This window comes from Gymnoscopelus braueri (genome assembly GCF_963280865.1).
Source record: "Gymnoscopelus braueri genome assembly, chromosome: 8".
Classification (NCBI taxonomy): Eukaryota; Metazoa; Chordata; class Actinopteri; order Myctophiformes; family Myctophidae; genus Gymnoscopelus; species Gymnoscopelus braueri.
Genome location: NC_137609.1, coordinates 20,544,724 through 20,565,108, shown reverse-complemented (window position 1 = coordinate 20,565,108; position 20,385 = coordinate 20,544,724). Strand labels below are relative to the sequence as shown.

The 20,385-nt window shown below is 41.3% G+C and overlaps 1 protein-coding gene across 1 annotated transcript; it reads right to left on the bottom strand.

Annotated features, from left to right (window-relative positions):
• Positions 1-1,702: 1,702 nt before the first annotated feature.
• slc8a2a (solute carrier family 8 member 2a) lies at positions 1,703-16,682 on the bottom strand. The gene is made up of 12 exons (XM_080435029.1): positions 16,507-16,682; positions 15,506-15,643; positions 15,105-15,332; positions 14,399-14,677; positions 11,935-12,378; positions 11,253-11,617; positions 9,543-9,646; positions 8,577-8,594; positions 7,582-7,694; positions 4,860-4,959; positions 4,015-4,284; positions 1,703-3,907 (listed from the first exon to the last, which is right to left on the bottom strand). Exons 1-12 carry the CDS (start codon positions 16,576-16,578, stop codon positions 3,531-3,533), a joined length of 2,508 nt encoding a protein of 835 aa, XP_080291155.1. The 5' UTR covers positions 16,579-16,682; the 3' UTR covers positions 1,703-3,530.
• Positions 16,683-20,385: the final 3,703 nt, after the last annotated feature.

Here is a 20,385-nt window from a genome sequence, read left to right as displayed (position 1 = left end):
GCTAAAAGAGTGACTTTGAGAGCTGTTTTACTGTACAATGTAAGTCAATGTCATATTTTGAATTATCAATTTCTAATCAATGGAGCAATTATTTTTGATTTCTTGCCCACCTTTGGAGTTACATCATGGCAAGGTAACTACACAAACCAAACCTCTACCAAAGTGGTCTTACCCTTTAATGTGCAGAAACCTGTTTAATAATTGGCAACATACACGAACATGCATGCACAATGCACATGTAACAGCCACGTGACGTGCTACTGTATGTGAATGGCAAAGAAGTGCAGCACAGCACGTGAGTTACATTTCTTTGACATAAGACCTTCAGAGGTCTTTTAACTGCAGTTTGTTGCCTCCCATTTTCTTTCTCTCTCTTTTTCCATGCCATCTGCTATAGTTTTATGCACCTTTTGTGTTTTTTGGAAGAGATAGGCTAGCTGTAGGCTACTGTAAATGAAATAGTAACACAGGAGATTTTGATTGTAAGTTGTAACATGAGGAAATTGTCATGCTTGAAATCTGACTGTGGCAGAAGTGTTATAGGGCGCAATGTCTTCAGTCATAGGATTTTGAAAAGATTTGCAAAAAAAACTGGGTAATAAGAAATAGCACATAATGCTTGATGAAAGATGAAGATCAAGCTAATACATACGTAGGATGTAGCCCTCAGAAAAAGGTTAACATTGTGTACAAGAAAGTTTCTGAACAGCTGGTGCCATGGGCAGTCATGTACTGTACATGCACTCTGTTCTTTACCTTGGTTTATGCGGGTATATCATGCAGCTCTGAAGCTTGACCTTAGAACAAGAAGAGACTCTCATACATGCTCATGCAGCATTTGGGGATGTGGATTAATATCAATTTATCAATATTTTATGAGACATAAGCTTCCCTTATACATTGTAATTAATAACCTACCAAAATATATTCCTTAATTAAAACAAATAATAATTCTTTATTTCTCTATGCTATTAGCATAACTTGCCCCTTTTCTTTCAGAAAATAATAGGGCATAGCAGTAAGCGGCCATTTTGTGGTTCCACAGATAGAAAACCCATTATTTTTTTCCCATAGAGATTGCCATCCAGGCTGGTGAATCATGACCATAAAACATTTGATTCTGTGTCAAAAACATATTTGAAACCAGCAAAAAAAAATGTTTTATTAAATATAGTATGTAATTGCCTATATAAAGAAATATTAAAATATGTTGAATGGCTTGGAGTATAAATATTTTCGGAAATCTCTATGGGAAAAATGAATGTGGCACCACAAAATGGCCGCTATGCCCTATTGGTTGTTACAGCCGCGCAAGAGGGTTTATGGAAAAGTGGATAATAAAAGGATGATGGATACATTGAATGGAAGTATGGAACACATATTCATGCAGAACATAATTCTTCATTAAAATTTGTAATAGCCAAAGATGACTTTTATTTTAGAAAAACTTACACAATAAATTGTCACACTGCTCCATTGCTGTGTGTCACTATAGTACTTGAACACCTTGTGAAAATTTACATATGCACTGAACCGCTATTACCAAATGTGTCATGCTGTGAAAAACTGTTGAGCAGATGTTACCCAAGTTCATATGACTCTTCCCAACATTCTGTAAGCTTATTTGTGCTGCTGTTGCTTTTGGTAGTAAAGTACAATGAAGAAACTTGCCAAAACATGTAGTTTGAATGAGCGTTTTAATTTGAAATTGGGATAACTCAAAAAGTTTACATAAGGAATGGATCATCATAAATATTCCATGTAACTGTTGCAAAACTCTTTTTCAGGTGTAATATTAGCGGTGTGATTGGACTTCAAGTTTCGCTGCAGCTCTATTTACATTGGAAAAGCATTGTTACAGTAAATGGTTCAGTATCTTGAAGTCACAGTTTCATATCATTATCATCTGCATCCGCATGCCAAGGATAAAATCATCATTGTTGGAAGTGTCATTAGTGTGGGTTGTTGCAGTAGGGTCTGGTAGCATACATCTTACATGCAAAATCTTAAAATTGTAATACTGTAGCTTAAATTCTATGCCACGTTTTCAGACTCCAAGGATTTCTGAATCAGATAGCCATAGAATATGTCTCTCTGCTTTAGAAGCTAACATCATGTCAGATATTCTTAGTACAAGTTCAAAGATCTTTAAAGACCCCTTTTTATTCCATAGGCTCTGTAGAAGTGAAATAAAAGTTAATATTTTATTTAATATGGCACACAGGTATTCAGAGCAGAAAATGCCTAAAGCAGACGGCATTGTACCAGAACAAATTCCTCAATGTAAGGTGTTTCTTTATGAAAAAAACAAAACAAATATCTGCCTTTCAAAACTCATTGAAAAGCAACTATTAGCTGTCTTTAGCCTAATTTATATTCTGTAGTACAACCGTGGTTCTTGCAGACAAGAACTGATTTTCAAGCTTATACCTTGAAAATCAGTTCTTGTCAGCAAGCGCCACCATTGTGCAATGACGTATAAATTGTAAAGCTTTTGTAGCTAATTTCAAGGGTAGAATGCAATGTAAGGTTAATGTTGTACTAAAGAAATAGTGAGTGCCATTCTTAGACATACATCACTGACCTGTGTAGACGATGGATCAAATGAAGCCTTTACACAGTTGCAATCTCTGTAATTATGACAACTTTAAATTACAATATTTAAATTACAATATTGTTTTTTATCCATTTCAACTCATATACATTAAATTACAAAGACATTAAATTACATAATTAATAAATAAATGAATATGACTGAATGTATTGAGAGGATGAATCATCTCTTTTCACACAGTGACTCCAATTGGCATATAGCAATTACATTATTTTGCCAAAGCTGATTAAGCATCAACTGTGTGTGTTATTCTTTATTGAGTATATATTGTAGGTCATTTGAAGCGTCAAAATGTATAGTGAGTTAAATAAAAAAAATTAGGGGCACACTGTATTCCTAACCTTTATGTCATATAAGAGAAATTATACAATAGAAGATCATCTCCCAATGTGGTTTATCGGTTGTGCTGCTATTGATTTACTCATTAAATTGGAAGGCTAATAAGCTATCTTCTCTGCCAAGCTCTTTGACCTAGTTTCAAAATCTCTCTGTTAGAAGAAACAAGACCAAACTTAATACTCGTCTACGGATCATGAGGCATCAAACCTGTAACACGCAGTGACATAACTGAATACACTGATCATTTGACATTCTTAACTCAAAGATTGTCATTGCACATCATTGACTTCTTTTTGGTGAAAATGGTCTGTTTGTCACAATCAGGTCTGTTGATTGGAATGATCACAAAGTGGATGTGACACCCACTCTCTCACTCTCTCTGTGCCAGAGCATGCATGTGTGCGAGTAGGTAAGTGAGTGCCTGCGCATGCACCCAATTCCGCATGCGCTCCTATGAGTCACCGCAGACTCACCACAGACGCCTCTCCTCTAAGGGTAATGTTAAGTTTTGTCCCAGGTGATTGACTCCCAGATATACAGTACATGTGTGGGTTTGAGGGCATGTTGCAGTAGCTGTTCAGAAGCCTTGTACATGGCAATAGGCCTCTAAGCTAGAGAATAGGATGTACAGGAACCAAAGGCCCACCAAGAAGAGTGTAGTTATCACTCTAGACGATTTGGGCCCTCCCAGTTCACCACCTATAGACTTCTTTCTGCGAAACATCAGCACAAAAACGGCGATGACAGCAAAGATGGTGAATATTGTGACGGAGAAGGCCAGCGAGCCCGGGTCCACACGGAACACCTCACCTTTGATCTCCCAATATACAGCCGCCACAGACCAGGCCACCCCGATGCCCAGGAACACATTGACAGCGTTGCTTCCTGTCACATTCCCCACAGAAGCATCAGCGGTGTCGTCCTGAGTGGCAGCCACTTTACTGGCAAAGGTATCTGAGTTAAAGAGTTAAAACATAAATGTAATCCATTACAATGTGAACAAGGTATACAGCAGGGAAACAAAATTTGTCTCTCACATACATACACGCTCACTCACTCACCAGGGATGGAGGTGCCCAGTGCCACAAACACCACAGCGGTCACCGAGTCCCTCAGACCTACAGTACAGCCAAAGTGGGAAGCTAGGTCCCCAATAACAGCCGTCAGGAAGCCAATGGTGGAGATGGACACCACGAAGCAGGCCCAGCCATGACAGATGTTAGTTGGCGGGACGAAGGCAAACAGAATCTTCCAGAACACTGATATTATATGCAGGAGATAGTCCCCGCAGTTTGGCATTCGTTGCTCCTGTCCTTCCTCGTCATCACCACCTGTTAAACAAGGTTAGTTAGTATTATGCTACCCTTGAAAAATGTTTGCAACAAAAGAGTAATTTTACTCCATCGTACAACGGTGCCGCTTGCCGACAAGAACCGATAATTGAGGTAAGCTTTTGAAATGAGTTTTGAAATGCTTATATGTATTATTCTATGGTACAATGCAGTCTGCTTTAGGCATTTCTTGCTCTGAATACCTGTGTTCTATATCAAATAAACAAGACGGGATCTAATAACGACGTGGTGTCCATGTTGATCTCGGACGTCATGTTGATGATGATGTCATATTGACTCTCTCTGACATATAACACTGTGTCATATCACCGTGACGTTTCCATTTACTTAAAATGTCAGTTTTAAAAAGTTAAATATTTCAAAAATGATATAACAAAGAAAAATATTTGGGGATTTACTTCTTTGGCCTACTGTCGATATTGTTTTATCTATGGCCCTGAACAAACACTGAACAACTCTAAACACTCTTATCTTCTGTATTTCTGTGAAAGAGAGAAAACAACTACAGCAGAACACAATACAAATTATACAAAATTAAAATGACTGTCAGTGACCTGCGCTGACTGTGACTGCTTCAATGAACTGCTCTTTCCAGGAGTTAGAGCCAATCACTGTGCCCAGATTAGCGTCCCTCAGGAGCGTGTCCACAGTGTTCTGTTGGAACAAAGCACAGTTAGTAAAGAGACATACACAAGTACAAGTTCTTCAAATAAATACATCATGCATGGTGCCATCTCACTTTTAGTTCAACCCACTTACACAATTTACTTTAAATCCGAAATGTGCTTAATATTTCTTTTTCTTTCATTTCTTGTTTTTTTACTAAATTTTTATCCCACGATTTTATAAACCCATTTTTTACACCCAGTGCCAATTGTCTATGTAATCCTGGGCACTACCTTCCCTCTGCCAACCTAGGGAGGCCAGGGCCGAGCTCATGCCTCCTTCAATGCATGAGAGCCTACTGACCTTCTTGTCACCTGACAGGGGAGAGTTTCCCTGGTTGGACGTAACGCGTGGAAGGAACACGTTATTCCAACCAGTTCCCTTCCCCTCCATCAGGCGCCCCGGCTGGCCAGGGGGAGGCAGTATAGTGACCAGGATTACTGCAGGTTTTTGTGAGGGTACCTACCTACCCTAGGGAACACGGGGAGAACAAGCAAACTCCACACCAAAAAAAAAGTGGTAAAAGTGGTTCTCTTAACTTAAAGAATAAATGCTCTATCATGTATCATTGTTACATTTTTAATGGAATATAGATTAACTACTTTGTTTTATAGTTTTTTTTTTTGCACATTAATAATGTAACAATTTCATTATTTGGTTCATGAAACGTCCCATAGAGGCAAAAGGGAAAACATGCATGCCTTCACATTGAAGGAACCACAACAAAAGAAAAAGAGCAACAAAGCAACAGGGGAAACATTAAAACATAATCCAGCACAAAACAAGAAAAAAATACTATATTAACTATATTTCATTCTAATGCCCACACATTTTCAGTGTGAATTGCAAGAGCGAAAACCACAATTCATGAAATAATTCTACATTGAGAAAGACAGTAGACAAAAAAATATGTGTAGTATCACAAAATATAATTTCAATAGAAAGAAATGAAAAAGTTTGGGAATGTTGCAAAGGCAAGGAGTTGATTAGTCTATCTAATAAATCTTGAGCACACTGCATGCTGTCACAAACAGTACCGGGTCTAGCACTCCGTCAGCAGCCATACTCTGTGCAATCTGATGGGTGTCATAAAGGGAAATGTAAACACACAAAAACTTACATACTATCACTTGTTAGACCAAAAATACCACTGTATCCGTTCTAAGGTTACTGTTTAGACCAAGGTCTCCCAGAAACCAAATATCTACTGCTCGTCCAAGAGGGAATCCTCCTGTGGCAAGGGATATTGGGCTTTTGAGCTTCAGGCAGGGCTACTTGAACCAGTAGGTGTCCTAACTGACACCAGGGTCAAGATTTCTCAATGGAAGACCACCTCCAGCCACTGCAGATGTGCTAGTCACATTGTATTAACATACTCTACCTTACAGATTGGTTAAAATAACATTTTATTCATTAAAATAAGTCTCGGATTGCAGCTTTAAAATACACTTAATCTCTAAGTGGCTCAAATGTATTAATTCCAAATCCTGCTCCCTAAAAGGCCACACTGGACACTGTCACAGTCACCTCTATCATTTGCAATAACACATTTGGTTATGAATGAAATGTATATGATCTACAAATAAAAAACAAGTCTTTTGCACACCACAAATGCGACAGGTGCGCAGGAGAAGACCAGACGAGGGCCCCAACGCACTGAAAGAAAAAAATTCTGCACACTGTTTCGGTCAATTAGACAACAGGTTATCTTATGGATTATTAAGATAACCTGATGAAGGTCCAATAGACCAAAATGTTGCTGTATTCCCATTAAATCTTTTTCTTGTTTTTGAAGACAGTGTGCGGGAGTTTTTTCTTTCAGTATTATCTACAAATACAAAATTACTATAAAAGTACTGTCTAAAACATTTACTTCAAACACTGAAATGCTCAGTGAACTTGATTGCTAATCCACATTTATACACTGGAAAACAGTCCTATGACAACATCTTACTACTTTAATTAAAATGCCCACGCTGTGGTGTACGTCCCAGGTTGCCCAGCACACGAGCACTCCAATTGCCTCCAAACTTGCCACAGACTATTGGTCAGTGCTCTGGTTAATGCCTAGGCTTCTTTCCCCACCTTCAATGTACTTACATATTGTACAGTTAATATAAAACTACATTATTTTTATTCAGGTACATTTTAGCCACCTTTTTTTTGGCCGCTAGGCCACCCTGCAACTCCTGGCGCAGCAGAACTGAGGAGAGCACACTACAGGTCACAATTTTAGCCCCTTCCCTTTTCACTGGACACATGAGACAGAGAGAACGCGCGAAAGTGAGAGAGACACACACACACACACACACACACACACACACACACACACACACACACACACACACACACACACACACACACACACACACACACACACACACACACACACACACACACACACACACACACATACACACACACACACACACACACACACGCACTAGCGAGCCCTTCACCCCGCGAGTCCGCAGGGGTCTACCAGGATCAAAAACATGTTAAAAACATCTTTAAACTATATCCCTGACCTTTGAATTAAAATGTGTTTTTTTGCCAGAACATTTGGCTTACTCCTAATGTAATGCCACCCAATGGCCATCATCCACACACCTTAAATTCATAGGACTCCAATATGACGACCTCCAGCCTGCTGTGCTCTCCCAGGATGGGTTTACCCATCTCTGAGATTCTCCTGGCGTCCTCCTCCTCTGGGGTGGGGTTGCCTGTCAGGAGGAAGAGTGATTACAAATACAACTCAAGTACTTAATGTGTTTTTAATGCATCACAACAACACAAGCATGCGTAGCCGAAACCCAAACAACAGCCGCTATAGCCTCTTTCACATATGAACCTTGGACAATGCAGGGAATCAGGTCGGGACATTGTCCGGTGATGCCCTTTCATTCACACACGTAGCACACAGCAGGAGACTGTCCATGTCAAATGTGTTCTCCCATAATTGTAATAGAGAGTTTGGTTAAACAGCATGAGGGAGAGATTCAAAAACAAAATGTGATATTTTTTCTTAATTTCCCTCCACAGAATATGTCAGATATGAAAATAAAATGTAAAATATGTATAGGAATTGGACCCAAAAGAGAAAGCTAGTGAAAATAGCTACAAGCCGATCTACAAGCTCACAACACGACGTGTTGTGAGCTTGTAGATCTGCTATTTTCACTAGTTCTTAAAAGTATTTTTTCCCTCTAATTAATGAATTTTTGTTTTTGTTTTTTTTGGTTCATGGAATTATTTAGAAAACCGTTCAAAATGATTTTTTGGGGGGATTTTTTAAATATCCTTTGAAATAATAATAATTAAAAACAAAATGTAGATAACGACATTGGGAAACAGTGATGTAGACTACCTGTAAATAGTCCATTCACACATCGGGCTATATCGGATATTACCATGACTTAACTCAAGGGAGTTGAAAGTGTCAAGTCTGTTGCTTGTCAGATCCAGAGTTGAACATTTGCATTCTCACATACAGCCCCACCAGGTAATGTCTAGATAACTTCAAGGTTGCAGTGCATGTGTGAATGAGGCTGATATAGATGCATATTTATCTATTCAAACCACAACACCACTGTAATCTATCTTACCCTGGTTTAGCAGCAGTGCTGTGGAGAAGAACAGTGACAGATTCAATGCAATGGTATGCATACCATTACAGTATGTCAACACTTCCCCCTACACCTACACCCGCACTCACAAACAAATCGTTCCTGAAAACCACTTGGGCTACCGTTATTTTCCTATTGTCTGGATATCCTATCTGTGTTTTTATACTATAGAATATTAAGTATCATTGCCAATGCAGCTATTATTTTCATTGGTTAAATATTTATAAAACCCACGGACACACTTCCCTGCTTGTCTGTTGCCTAAAATAAAGAGATAGGATAACAGTCCAGTACGCACTATCCACTTTTTTTGTTTAACTCCCCCTCTTGTTAAGTGAATAATTTATAACAAAACGTTATAATCGATTCCGTTTCACCACCTCTGACAAGCACATATCCAATTACCGCATCTCCTTCTTGGCATGTGGGGGGTTTGTAGGGAACAGGCAATCAATTCAAAATTCATAATTGGCTGCAGCGCCTGTGCACCACTGAAAACGCGATAGCCTTGAGTGTCAGTGTGTAATCTTGGGTTACCGCGTGTGACAAGGTGCAGAGTAGTCAGCCCCCCCATTATGCTTTTGTTTTGACACTTGATCCTCTTCAACATCTTGCTGGGTTGTGTTTGGACTGTGCAGTACTGCATTTGAATAGGAAGGAATGAGAATGGCACAGCTTGACATTCTGCACTAACTAATGTTGAAACTGATGGGAAAGAGTTTTAACCACTTAAACCCACTTAGTAAACAAATAGTTGACCGGATTTGACCTCTACACCAAATTTCTTTGCCGACAATAGCCAATCTAAAACTAAAGTTGTGAGCTTGTAGATCGGCTATTTTCTGTGAACGTTCCCCTAGAAGAGGGATGCTAGGGATGAAACGGTTAAAGGAACTACATTACCAATCATTACAGTATAGATTACAGATCATGAAATGCACTGACCCGAGATTCCTCGCTTGAGCCACTTGGGATCCTCCAGAACTACGAAGAAGTTCTCCTGCTTCTCATACTCCGCCACATTAATAACACGCACCTGTAGCGTCTGGCTGTGGAGATATGCAAGAACACACACACACACACACACACACACACACACACACACACACACACACACACACACACACACACACACACACACACAACACACACACACACAGGTGCACATATATGTACACACAAACAGGCACGCGTGCACACACGTAAAGACAAATATTTTACAATTCATTTGTAAAAAAATTGTTAGGGGAAATATATGCTACATAAACACATATATTCATACCAACTCACAAAGTGTCACATAATCCACAAACAATCCCCTACCGCTTAAATATTTACATTCTCCCGTCCCATCTAAATCACATCGCAAGTTAAAGTGGCCTAAATAATTAATCACATAGGACGTCTAAATAATTGAGCCTGCACGTGTGCACGTGTGCACATGCACATACGTACACACATATACTGTACACACACTCACGCACGCACGCACGCACGCACGCACGCACGCACGCACGCACGCACGCACGCACGCACGCACGCACGCACGCACGCACGCACGCACGCACGCACGCACGCACGCACGCACGCACGCACGCACACACACACACACACACACACACACACACACACACACACACACACACACACACACACACACACACACACACACACACACACACACACACTACCAGTATGTACATGAATAACATGAGAACCGGTATACGTAAAATACTAATTAAAAGCCTTCCAAAACTCAAATTTAAGCTGAGCTCTAAATGTAGCTACCATAATTGCATGATTTCAATTAAAGTTTACAACATAACATATGTGACAAGTACCGGTAATTGCTAAAAGAAAACAAAACGTTATTTCACTCAAAACCACATAAATGCCTTAACTGTCCAGAAACGGTTGTTGGGCGTACTGTAGTTACATAACAAAGTGCCCCACTATGTGCAGTTAGCACACTGTGCAAACACAGCATATACCATGAAAAATTAATGGTAAAAGGATCACCCAGCTGATTCAGAGATTCCCTCACTTAATCTGGGGGGGATTATCAGTTGATGGGTTGTCAACAGTGGTGGCTTATCCAACGAGCTTGAGGTGCTGAAGCACAGGGCACCAACCTTGGGGGGGGCACCAAACGGCGTATAAACGCAGAAATTTAGAAGCAGGGCATCAGCCCGACCCCCCCCCCTCCCCCCCCCGTTGACAAAGCTCCCGGGGGGCACCGAACCGGGTCCAAGCACCGGGCACCACGAAGGGTTAATCCGCCCCTGGGTGTCAAGTCATTCTTTCCAGTGGGACCTCCCTTATTTGGAAATGAGGACTAGCCCATACTAATCTTAAACCTAATTTATACTCTGTTGTATTGTATGTCGCTGTCACTTGCCGAAAAGAATAGTTCTAACAATGTTGTTAGCTTATAGATTTGGCTTTACTCTGGGTTTAAGATGTTCTAAGCACTGAAGAACTAATACAACCAAGGACAGACAACTTTTACACAAATTGAGTTGCTGCTATTTACTATTGAGAGTCGCTGATAGGTCGGTAAATCCTTGAAATTGATAATATCTGCCACTGGTAATCAATAGATCTCCATTCCAAGAACAATATTTCATTTCCTTGTCCTTCCTTGACCTGGCTCACCTGGTCTGTTCGTTGCTGAACTCCACCTCCCCTCTGGCTTCATCATAGTCCACCCCAGCTCGGGCAGTGCCGTCCTCCGTATGGTACGGCACTGTCACCACGCCTCTGGAGCCCGAGTTCCTCGCCACTGTCACCACCATCACACCGGAGTTCTCACTCACCCGCAGCAACTTTTGGCGGAAAGTGAAGATGCCAGCATGGTCATCATCTAAAATGGTCACTGTAGCCTGCAGTGGGTCCACCAGGCGCCCTTTGGGCGGAGTTCCTGTCCCAGTTTCATTGCCAGACTCATCCAACCTCAAGTTCTGAAGACGCACAAAGAAGTGTTCATCTTCCTCGAATACGTCGTCATCCAAGATATTGACCTGGAGCAAAAAGCAATGAAGGGTTGATGCTTATATCGTTTTAAATGCAGAGATTTTAAAATTGCAGCCATTTAAAGATGGTGTAAGTGATATTTTATATATACTACTTACTATGGTATGGTAATAGACCAATTCACTCTTACTTTAACAAAAGAAAATCACTTACACTACCTTTAATTAATTATGCATTTGTTTTCTAATACAATGTTCCCAATAATTTCTTTTTTTATTTATTGTCCATTGTATTGCTTCAATGGTAACAAGTTTATTGTTACCATTGAAGCATCTACTTTGACATACCCCCGTACCATGATCACCTTAATCTCTTTCAGTATTTCTCCAGGTTTGAATACCAGAGTCCCTTCGCTGAATTCATAATCAGATCCAGCATTGGCAGAGCCATTTTCTGTACGATAGTCCACATAGAAAGTGTTCTCTCCGGTGCCTCCCACACAGATCACTGTAATGTTCAGAGTACCACAATTTTCTGTGCACTGGTATTGGGTCTTTTCAAAGGAAATGTGGGAGCACGTGGCCGTGTCATCCTCATTGGCTTTGTCGATGTTGGCGGCTGCGCGTCGTGCCGCGGCGTGTTTCCTTAACACATTGCCAGCGCCAATCATCAACCGTGTCGCTTGAACACGGTAGAAGGCGCGGCTCTTCTTCTGTTGAACGAGGTTAGAGTAGTTTGCCATCTCAATAAGCTGATCCAGGTCTGCATCGGGGTGCTTCTCCTTTTGGTCTTTCAGAATGCGAACCACCTGATCAAGAAATGGAAATACAGTAACAGCAATATGAGGGGGGAAACAAGAATGCAACATCCATTTTAAGCAACTTGCGATTCACAGTGATTCTCCACCTCTGTCATTTCAAGTACCCCCTGTTTGATATGCATTAGGACCAAGGGGCCAGCCTGAGATTTTTACATTGATGCCAATATGGAAGAGACAGTTCATATGAATGGCCTGTAGTTTCGCTGTTTTACCCCTGCTGGTGTCAGAAAGAATTTACTTTAACGCAAGCGGATGGGTTTTTGACAAACTTTAGACTAGATTTTCTCACCTTAATAAAAATTGTCATAAATACTATATGCTTCCAGTCGCTAGTTTAAAGTCTCCTTTCAATCATCATGATATGCGTTTTGGTAAACTATGGTCCCATTTATTCTAAAATTGACGATAAAGTAGGTTATGCTCTACGAGGGGCGGGATGATTTGATTGACAAGCTACACAACCAGTAGCATTCATTCCCCACCCCCGCTTTTGATTGACAAGCTACCCAACCGATACTGGTCTGGTGTCATTCTGCCGGATATGACGCGATATGACGTGATATTGAAAGATGGCGGATTGCACACAGCTGAACAATCGGCTTCATTTACGGTCTGTAGAGTCTAGGGGCGTAACGCTGTCCATTCATTTTATACAGTCTATGATTAGGACACAGATTATCAGTGTTATTTAACTCTGAGGGCCCTATTTTGATGATATATTGCACAGGGTGCAAATGTGTTTGTGGGTGTTAGTTTAGCAGTGCATTCTCTTGGCGCAAAGCAAGGCACATGGCGCAAAGGGTTTGTATAATTATAATCTCTGTGTGTTTTGGGCATAACATATATATTAGACCACTCAGAGTGCCGTCTAATCATTCCGTTGTTTAAGAGCTAGTTGCACCTGAACCATTGTGCATTGTTATTTAAAGGAGAACTGTCAGATTTTTTAACTTGTGCCCTATTTTTGTATTATTTGGGCAACATAAAGTGCAAGCTACTTACTGAAATAAATGCATCTCTTTTTCCTCTCCCTCTCTCCCTCTCTCTCTCTCCCCACCACATGTTTTATTTCTTATTAATAAGAATAATAAAAAATTCAGTGCTTGAAAAATAGTATATGGTAAATGGTATATCTGGTCTAGCGGTCCGGGCACTTAGGCTCAATGTAGCCTGACAGCGCGTCGCGGGTTCTAGTCCCGTTCCCGACGACCTTTGCTGCGTGTCGCTCCCCGTCTCTCTCTCCCTCTTTCCTGTCGATCTTCACTGAAAACTATTAACAATGGCAGAAAAGCCAAAAACAAAAACAAAAAAAAATAGAAAAGGTGTTGCTCGGAGCACAGGTCTCCGCCAGGTCAGGTAGGTTATTGTGGGCCAGCAATGTTGATGGAATATGAATCGGACAGATCCGTCTTGATCACATGACTATAGAGATAATGTGTACCGATTTGCGTGATGTTTGGACAAAATCTGTTTCTGAGTACACGAGAAATGTCACCTACCATGTTGAACGTGAGTGTTCTGTTGAATTCTAATGTATTTTGATTGGAAGCAGTGTACCTGCCTACGTAGGCGCACCTCTTAACAATGGCTCCCAAATAAATAGTAAGGAAATACCTGCACTGGATTAATGATCAGCTTAGGGCTGGTCTAATGCGCAATCTCTTTTTGACTTATCTCACTGGATTTTACTGCATGCCTCAGGCCCTAACACAAGGCCCTAACACAATGAAAGCATCAGACGCTCTCGTCATCAAACACACCCATTGTTTACAACGGCTGTAGTCACACTGGAGCTTTCAAAACCTGTTGTGTGTCAGCCCAGTGTGTTTTCAGTGTGTCAGGGCCTTTAGGGGAATGGAACTGTGATACATTTTTCAGCGCAACAGTGCTGAAGCAAAGCCACATGAAGGAACTGTGTGACACTGGATAGTAACACATACTGTAATTAAGAAGACATAACTGCAAATACTTTGCAACATGGAACTACAACACGCTCAACCTTTCCTACCTCATCCTTGTTGGGGTTAGATTCGTTGTCTGTCTGGGAAGAGACAGTCGCAATTGCCGAGTTGCCAGCACAGGCGTTGCCGTCAGAGAACTTCCCATCCATGACCCCGTCAATTCCCTTTGTCGAAAGGTCACCTTCCATTTCCACAACGATACCACGCCTCTTGTCGGCACGGTAACGCTTGCCCGTGTATTTGTAGAAGAGCAGTCGACGATCAGCAATCCAAGCCAAGAGCACACACACTGGGAAGTATACCAACGTCACTATAGCCTCCCACACCTGGTCCACAAAATAACAATTGAGTCTCAACGTTTGATTGAGAATGCAGCAGTTACGATATTCAGGTATATCACACGACTAGCTTGAATGAACAGAGACAGACAAGAGACGAACTAGGGTGCAACAGTTAATCGAACTAATAGTTTTAACCGATTATAAAATGAATGTGAAATTAATTTAAAAAAATTAACAAAAATACAGATCTACAAGTTCACAACACATCACATTTTTGCGGGACACTACGACAAAGTACTTGCAAGTAACTGGTCAATCACACTTATCAATTCCTTGATATATAAAAAATATATAGAAAAATAATAATAAAACAATAAATACTAATTAATCGATAGATTAATCGCTAAGAAAATAATCAATAGTTGCAGCCCTAAGACCAACACACAAAATACACACACCACATTACACAGACCTCTACGACTTCAGGTGAGATGACAGCCAGGATGAGGTACAGCCAGATGTAGGCAAAGATGCTCCAGAAAGCTGTGATGATGAACACTCGCAGGTGTTTTATCTTGCGAGTCTGTCCCTCAGGGATGACCCATACACAGATTCCAATGATCACAAACATGTTGAAGGCCGCACTGCCCACAATGGTGCCCGGACCGAGCTCCCCTGCGTGAAAGTTGTGCCCGATTACCTGACGGTGACAAAACATTGAGGGGACTAATAACACTGCATCCTGGTGAGGCAGGAGAGAGGTCATGTGTTCATATAGAATCTTGGATGCATTTCTGCTCACTGAAACTGAAAGGTGATGTTTTTCGTAAGTAGAAGCGTAAGTGTTAAGAGTACGCTGGGAATCCTGTTTACCTCAATGACAGACAGTAAAATCTCAGGTGCCGAGGAGCCCAGGGCCATGAGTGTGAGATTGGATACGGTCTCATTCCAAATTCGTACAGTAGTCACAGTTACCTCTCCGTTGGGTTGGGTGATTTTCACTTCTTTCTCCTAGAAATAAATACGTTTGCAGATACAGCATCTCAGGAAGAAAACATAACTGGTGGAATCCACAATGCTATTCATATAATCACAAAATGTCATATAACTGAATACCCCTATTATCTATGCAAAAATCACAACTCTAGGGCTATGTTTTATTAGCAAATAGGATGTAACTTATTAGCCATTCTGGATGAGCAACTGTCTCTATGAATTCTAAGTAGACAAGAGGCGTCATCTCCATTATCAAGAGCCCTCTCTATTGACCATATTCACATGGCAGACATTTTGCTCTTACATCATACCGAGGGGTATGATCAGATGTAAAAGCAAGATGACCGCCGTAGGAATATGATACATTTTATGTCTTGCCAAATCAAGACCTTTACACCAGGAGGAAGAGTAAATCTGGTATCACAACCATACCCCCCACAATAACATTTCAAATCAACTTTTGCCCAGTTCTTCCCAACTCTTTTTTCAATAACTCCAGTGCAGCTGCCTATCCTCCGTCTCTTTTGTTATTATGTTTATTAGTTAACACAACTCACAGATAACCTTCAAAATGACTTGACATTAAGGGACTTGATTGGTAAACTTTAAGTGGAATGGCTTAAAGTTTAATTAAACTTTGGTAGAAGTCTAGTGAGTGGTGTAGGTATCTTGCCATCAACAAATAATTTCTATTTCTATTTGAATTAGGAAGAAGATCTGGCAGGTATGCTTCCAATACTGATTCATTGTTTGTTATTAGATACATACTGTATCTAGCCATATTTGGAGTTACATCATGGCAAGTAAACTACACAACCCAAACTGCAACCGAAGTATAAAGGTGCAAAAAAAAAGAAGAAGGGTTTCAGTCCCAGTACCTGAGAAGTGATGACCTCTATGGAAGCCATGAAGCGATCTGCGATGATAGACACACCCAGGAACATGTACATGAGACAGGTGAAGTACAGTATTGCCCTCCCTGCCACCTCCCCCACAGGAGGGTTGAGTGGCAACCACACTGGCAGAAGGACACCAGGCTTACACACCACCTCAGTCAAACATTTTGCGTTTCTGTCCTTGCCCGTCGTGTTACCGGCGCTGGGCTGGGGTTGCTGGCCGTCTGACGGTGATGCACGCAACACCACCTGGGGCTTGGAAGCGGAGTTGCAAGGGTGGGACAGGACGAGAAGGGAGAGGAGGGCGAAAGGGAGGATAGAGGTGGAGGGAGAGGGGAGGGGTCCCATAGTATCCCTGAGCCAGGTAGAGGCCTGCCTGGGGTCAGCAGCTGGGTCAGAAGACTCTCCTGAGGAGAGAAAAAGAGAGTCAAGAGCTTATTAGAGAGTTGCTACTTTATGGACCATTTTGCATTTTGATCATATTCGATCAATACATAATTGACTTCTGTATGTATATAACTATAATTATAGAAAGACAAATATTTGTATTATCAATTGTGTGTCGGCTCTATTGAGCAGTCCATAACATTTGCCACATAATATGATACAGTACATGAGTCGCTATGAAATGTATTAAATCATTTTCAAATTAATGAATGAATTAAATGTAATTATTAATGAAAACTATATTTTGATTGTCTGAGACATGAAAGGCTGCCAAATCCCAGCTCATTGGCTCCCCCCTATGGTAACAGATGGACTAATGACAGTTACACGCACGCGCTCGCGCTCGCGCACACACGCACGCACGCACGCACGCACGCACGCACGCACGCACGCACGCACGCACGCACGCACGCACGCACGCACGCACGCACGCACGCACGCACGCACGCACGCACGCACGCACACACACACACACACACACACACACACACACACACACACACACACACACACACACACACACACACACACACACACACACACACACACACACACACACACACACACACACACACACACACAGATATCTCACTCTCTACTTGAGCTCATTAGCTCAGGCTTCTCAACCAGTCAACTACCATAGTTGTGTGTCAGCTGTGGAAGAAAGATACCCTGTCAGCTCAGCTCGGATGGACAAGCCTAGGAGGAAACAGAGTTTTGTTCTAACCAGTATAAGCTGGATAGTGGCCCAGCCTAGTTAATGACTGGCCACCCATGAGCTCCAGTAGGAACCAGACAGTATTGTTTTTAATGACAACAACATATATATGTTTAGTTTTTTGGTATTCAATAAAAGCCCCTGCCCTTTGACCAGTGGGGAACTTCAGCTCTTGCCTGAGTTTGATCATTGTACAAACACATTGTACCATTCCAGTTGTCTTTGTCACAATATTCTATGCATTGGACATTTCTAGTTGGGACGGATTTCACACACTTCACGTCCTGAACTTTCTTATGGCTCAATCCAGGCACTGAGGAGAACTGGGCAATTGTTTTGCACACAGCACAGACAGAGCTACAGAGAGGCACAGACCTACAGAGGCACAGAGCTTTGGTTAGTTATTGGAGGATGTTCTCCTCCCTGCTAGCTTAACACAACTGATGGTATACTATTCATTAGTAGCCTACTTAGTTTTAGAGATTTATTTAGAGTAGTATAGCGCTGTACAGCTATCCAGATATTGTTTTACCATAGCCACCATCACAGAGGAGAGAGGACTAGACAAGGACTGATATTAGCAGTAAGACTGTAAATTGACCCCTCCTAATCCATCTTAATTGCCCTTAAAATTACCTCACGGAGAAACTAAAGCCAGGTTGTTTAGTCTTAGAGAACCTGTGGTTGCCATTAAATGGCGGCAGCATTTAAGTGGCCGGCAGTTAGTTAGGCTTTGACGAAGGTAGGCCTATATAATTCATTTCCATGTTCCTCAACCACTTGAACCCTAGCATCCCTATTCTAGTCTGAACATTTGTAACTACTGTAGCAGATCTACAAGCTCACAACCCATAGCAACGCTGTGCGTTGTGAGCTTGTAGATTGACAATTTTTAGCAAAGACATTTTGTGTAGACTGTAATTACGAGCGGGTCTAGAATAGAGCCCTGGGGGACCCCAGTCAACTAAGGATATATGGGTTTAAGTGGCAACTTGAGTTTAGCGAAGACATTTTGTGTACATTTTCCAGAATGCAACCATGCATGAAATCGCGTGGCTTGTAGTGTCTGCGATTGCACACTTGAGTGAAGTATATTTCAAGCTTTAGACAACACAAGGAATGAAGTGAAATACTGTGTGAAATATGTTGCGAGACAGGAGGTTTGTAAATACATAATTACAACAAACCCATTGTATACTAATTCAATCCATTGTATCAAATGGCCATAATGTACTGATGTAGCTATATTAGTGTTGCTTTTCATGGCAATGTGTTTGTATTACAGTTGGTGTTGTATCTTATGTGCAACGTTGTGGTTGTGTGCTGTGCCTTTTCCAGCAGGTGTTGCCATCAGCAGCCACAGAGTTCTATATTAGAACCTAGAGGAAGTGTGAACCACCCTTTACTCAGCCAAGAGATGGAATGAGTTAAGAGGCCAAATCAAAAGTTTATGCACACAAACTGGATGCATGACAACGCACGACACCAACACTAACATATTGCTATTATACATATTATATTCATATAATATTCCTTTAACATTTGTGCTCTATTTTTATTTTTCCTTGTCTATGTCTATGTGCACCTAGGTAGTAGGTACACTTGTTCTGCAGCTCTGTTATGTGTGTTTTTTTTCAGTCCCTAAGTTCAGCTGATAACAGACATCTTCTGATCTTCACACCTTGAGAAGAGTGTTGGTCTACCTTCATCTTGGTGTTTGGCTGGGTTCTTTTTTTAGGACTTGGTGGTTTGTCTTAATTTACATTTGTGAATGTATGATATCTGGCCATATAAAACATCTAGAGTTCAGGGCGCTACGCAACTCTCACACCTACGACGTACCGCCGAGCTGACTGATATGCCCATATATGGAGATCTCTGTATCTGTCAGTCTTTGTCCCTTTTACGCACATATATGGAGATCCCTGATGTCATCAGAAATGCCCATATATGGGCATGCCCCCTTTTGAGCCCATATATGGAGCTGACTGATTTGTTTGTGCCTGATGACGACATGATGCCATGAGGTTAGACAACACACTCCATATTTGGCGACATGAGCGTGACGTCAGAGGTCCGCCTGCCGGTCCGCCCGCTGGAAAAAGTGCACTCCTCTGAATGCAAATCTACACCAGGCCAGGTTATCTACTCAAGGCTGTGTCAGTCATGAGGTGCAACCAAGTTCATTTCTCCCAGTAATGTTTTTGCTCACTACTAGCAGCTGTCCAACAAGGTTTTTTTTATAACAGTGGATAAGCCGTTGCACAGGATTGGTAAAGGAAATGCTATTAAGCCATCGGGCACTTTAAACACTCTCTTCAAATCCACCCAAACCGTAAAATCACCAAACACATGCCCAGACTAATCACTGACAGCGCGGTATAATCACGTGATTGCCATCAACCAATGAAATAGTGTGTCGTTCATCTCTACCTTTGTTTGTGGTAGGTAACAGATTGGAAGTTATGGTTGGAACGTTCACTTTCATTGTTGTCAGTTTGAAACCGAGATGTGAGAAAAGAATATGGGCACCAACATGTTAACTCAGTACATCTGTATAAAGTAGGCAATCTGTTTAGACATGAAGATAAGACACAAGTACAGTAGCAACAAATGCAGAGGCAGCACCAATACCAACAAAAGGTTGAATATGACAAACAAAATGAGGATGACAGAAATTACTGAAATTCAGATGA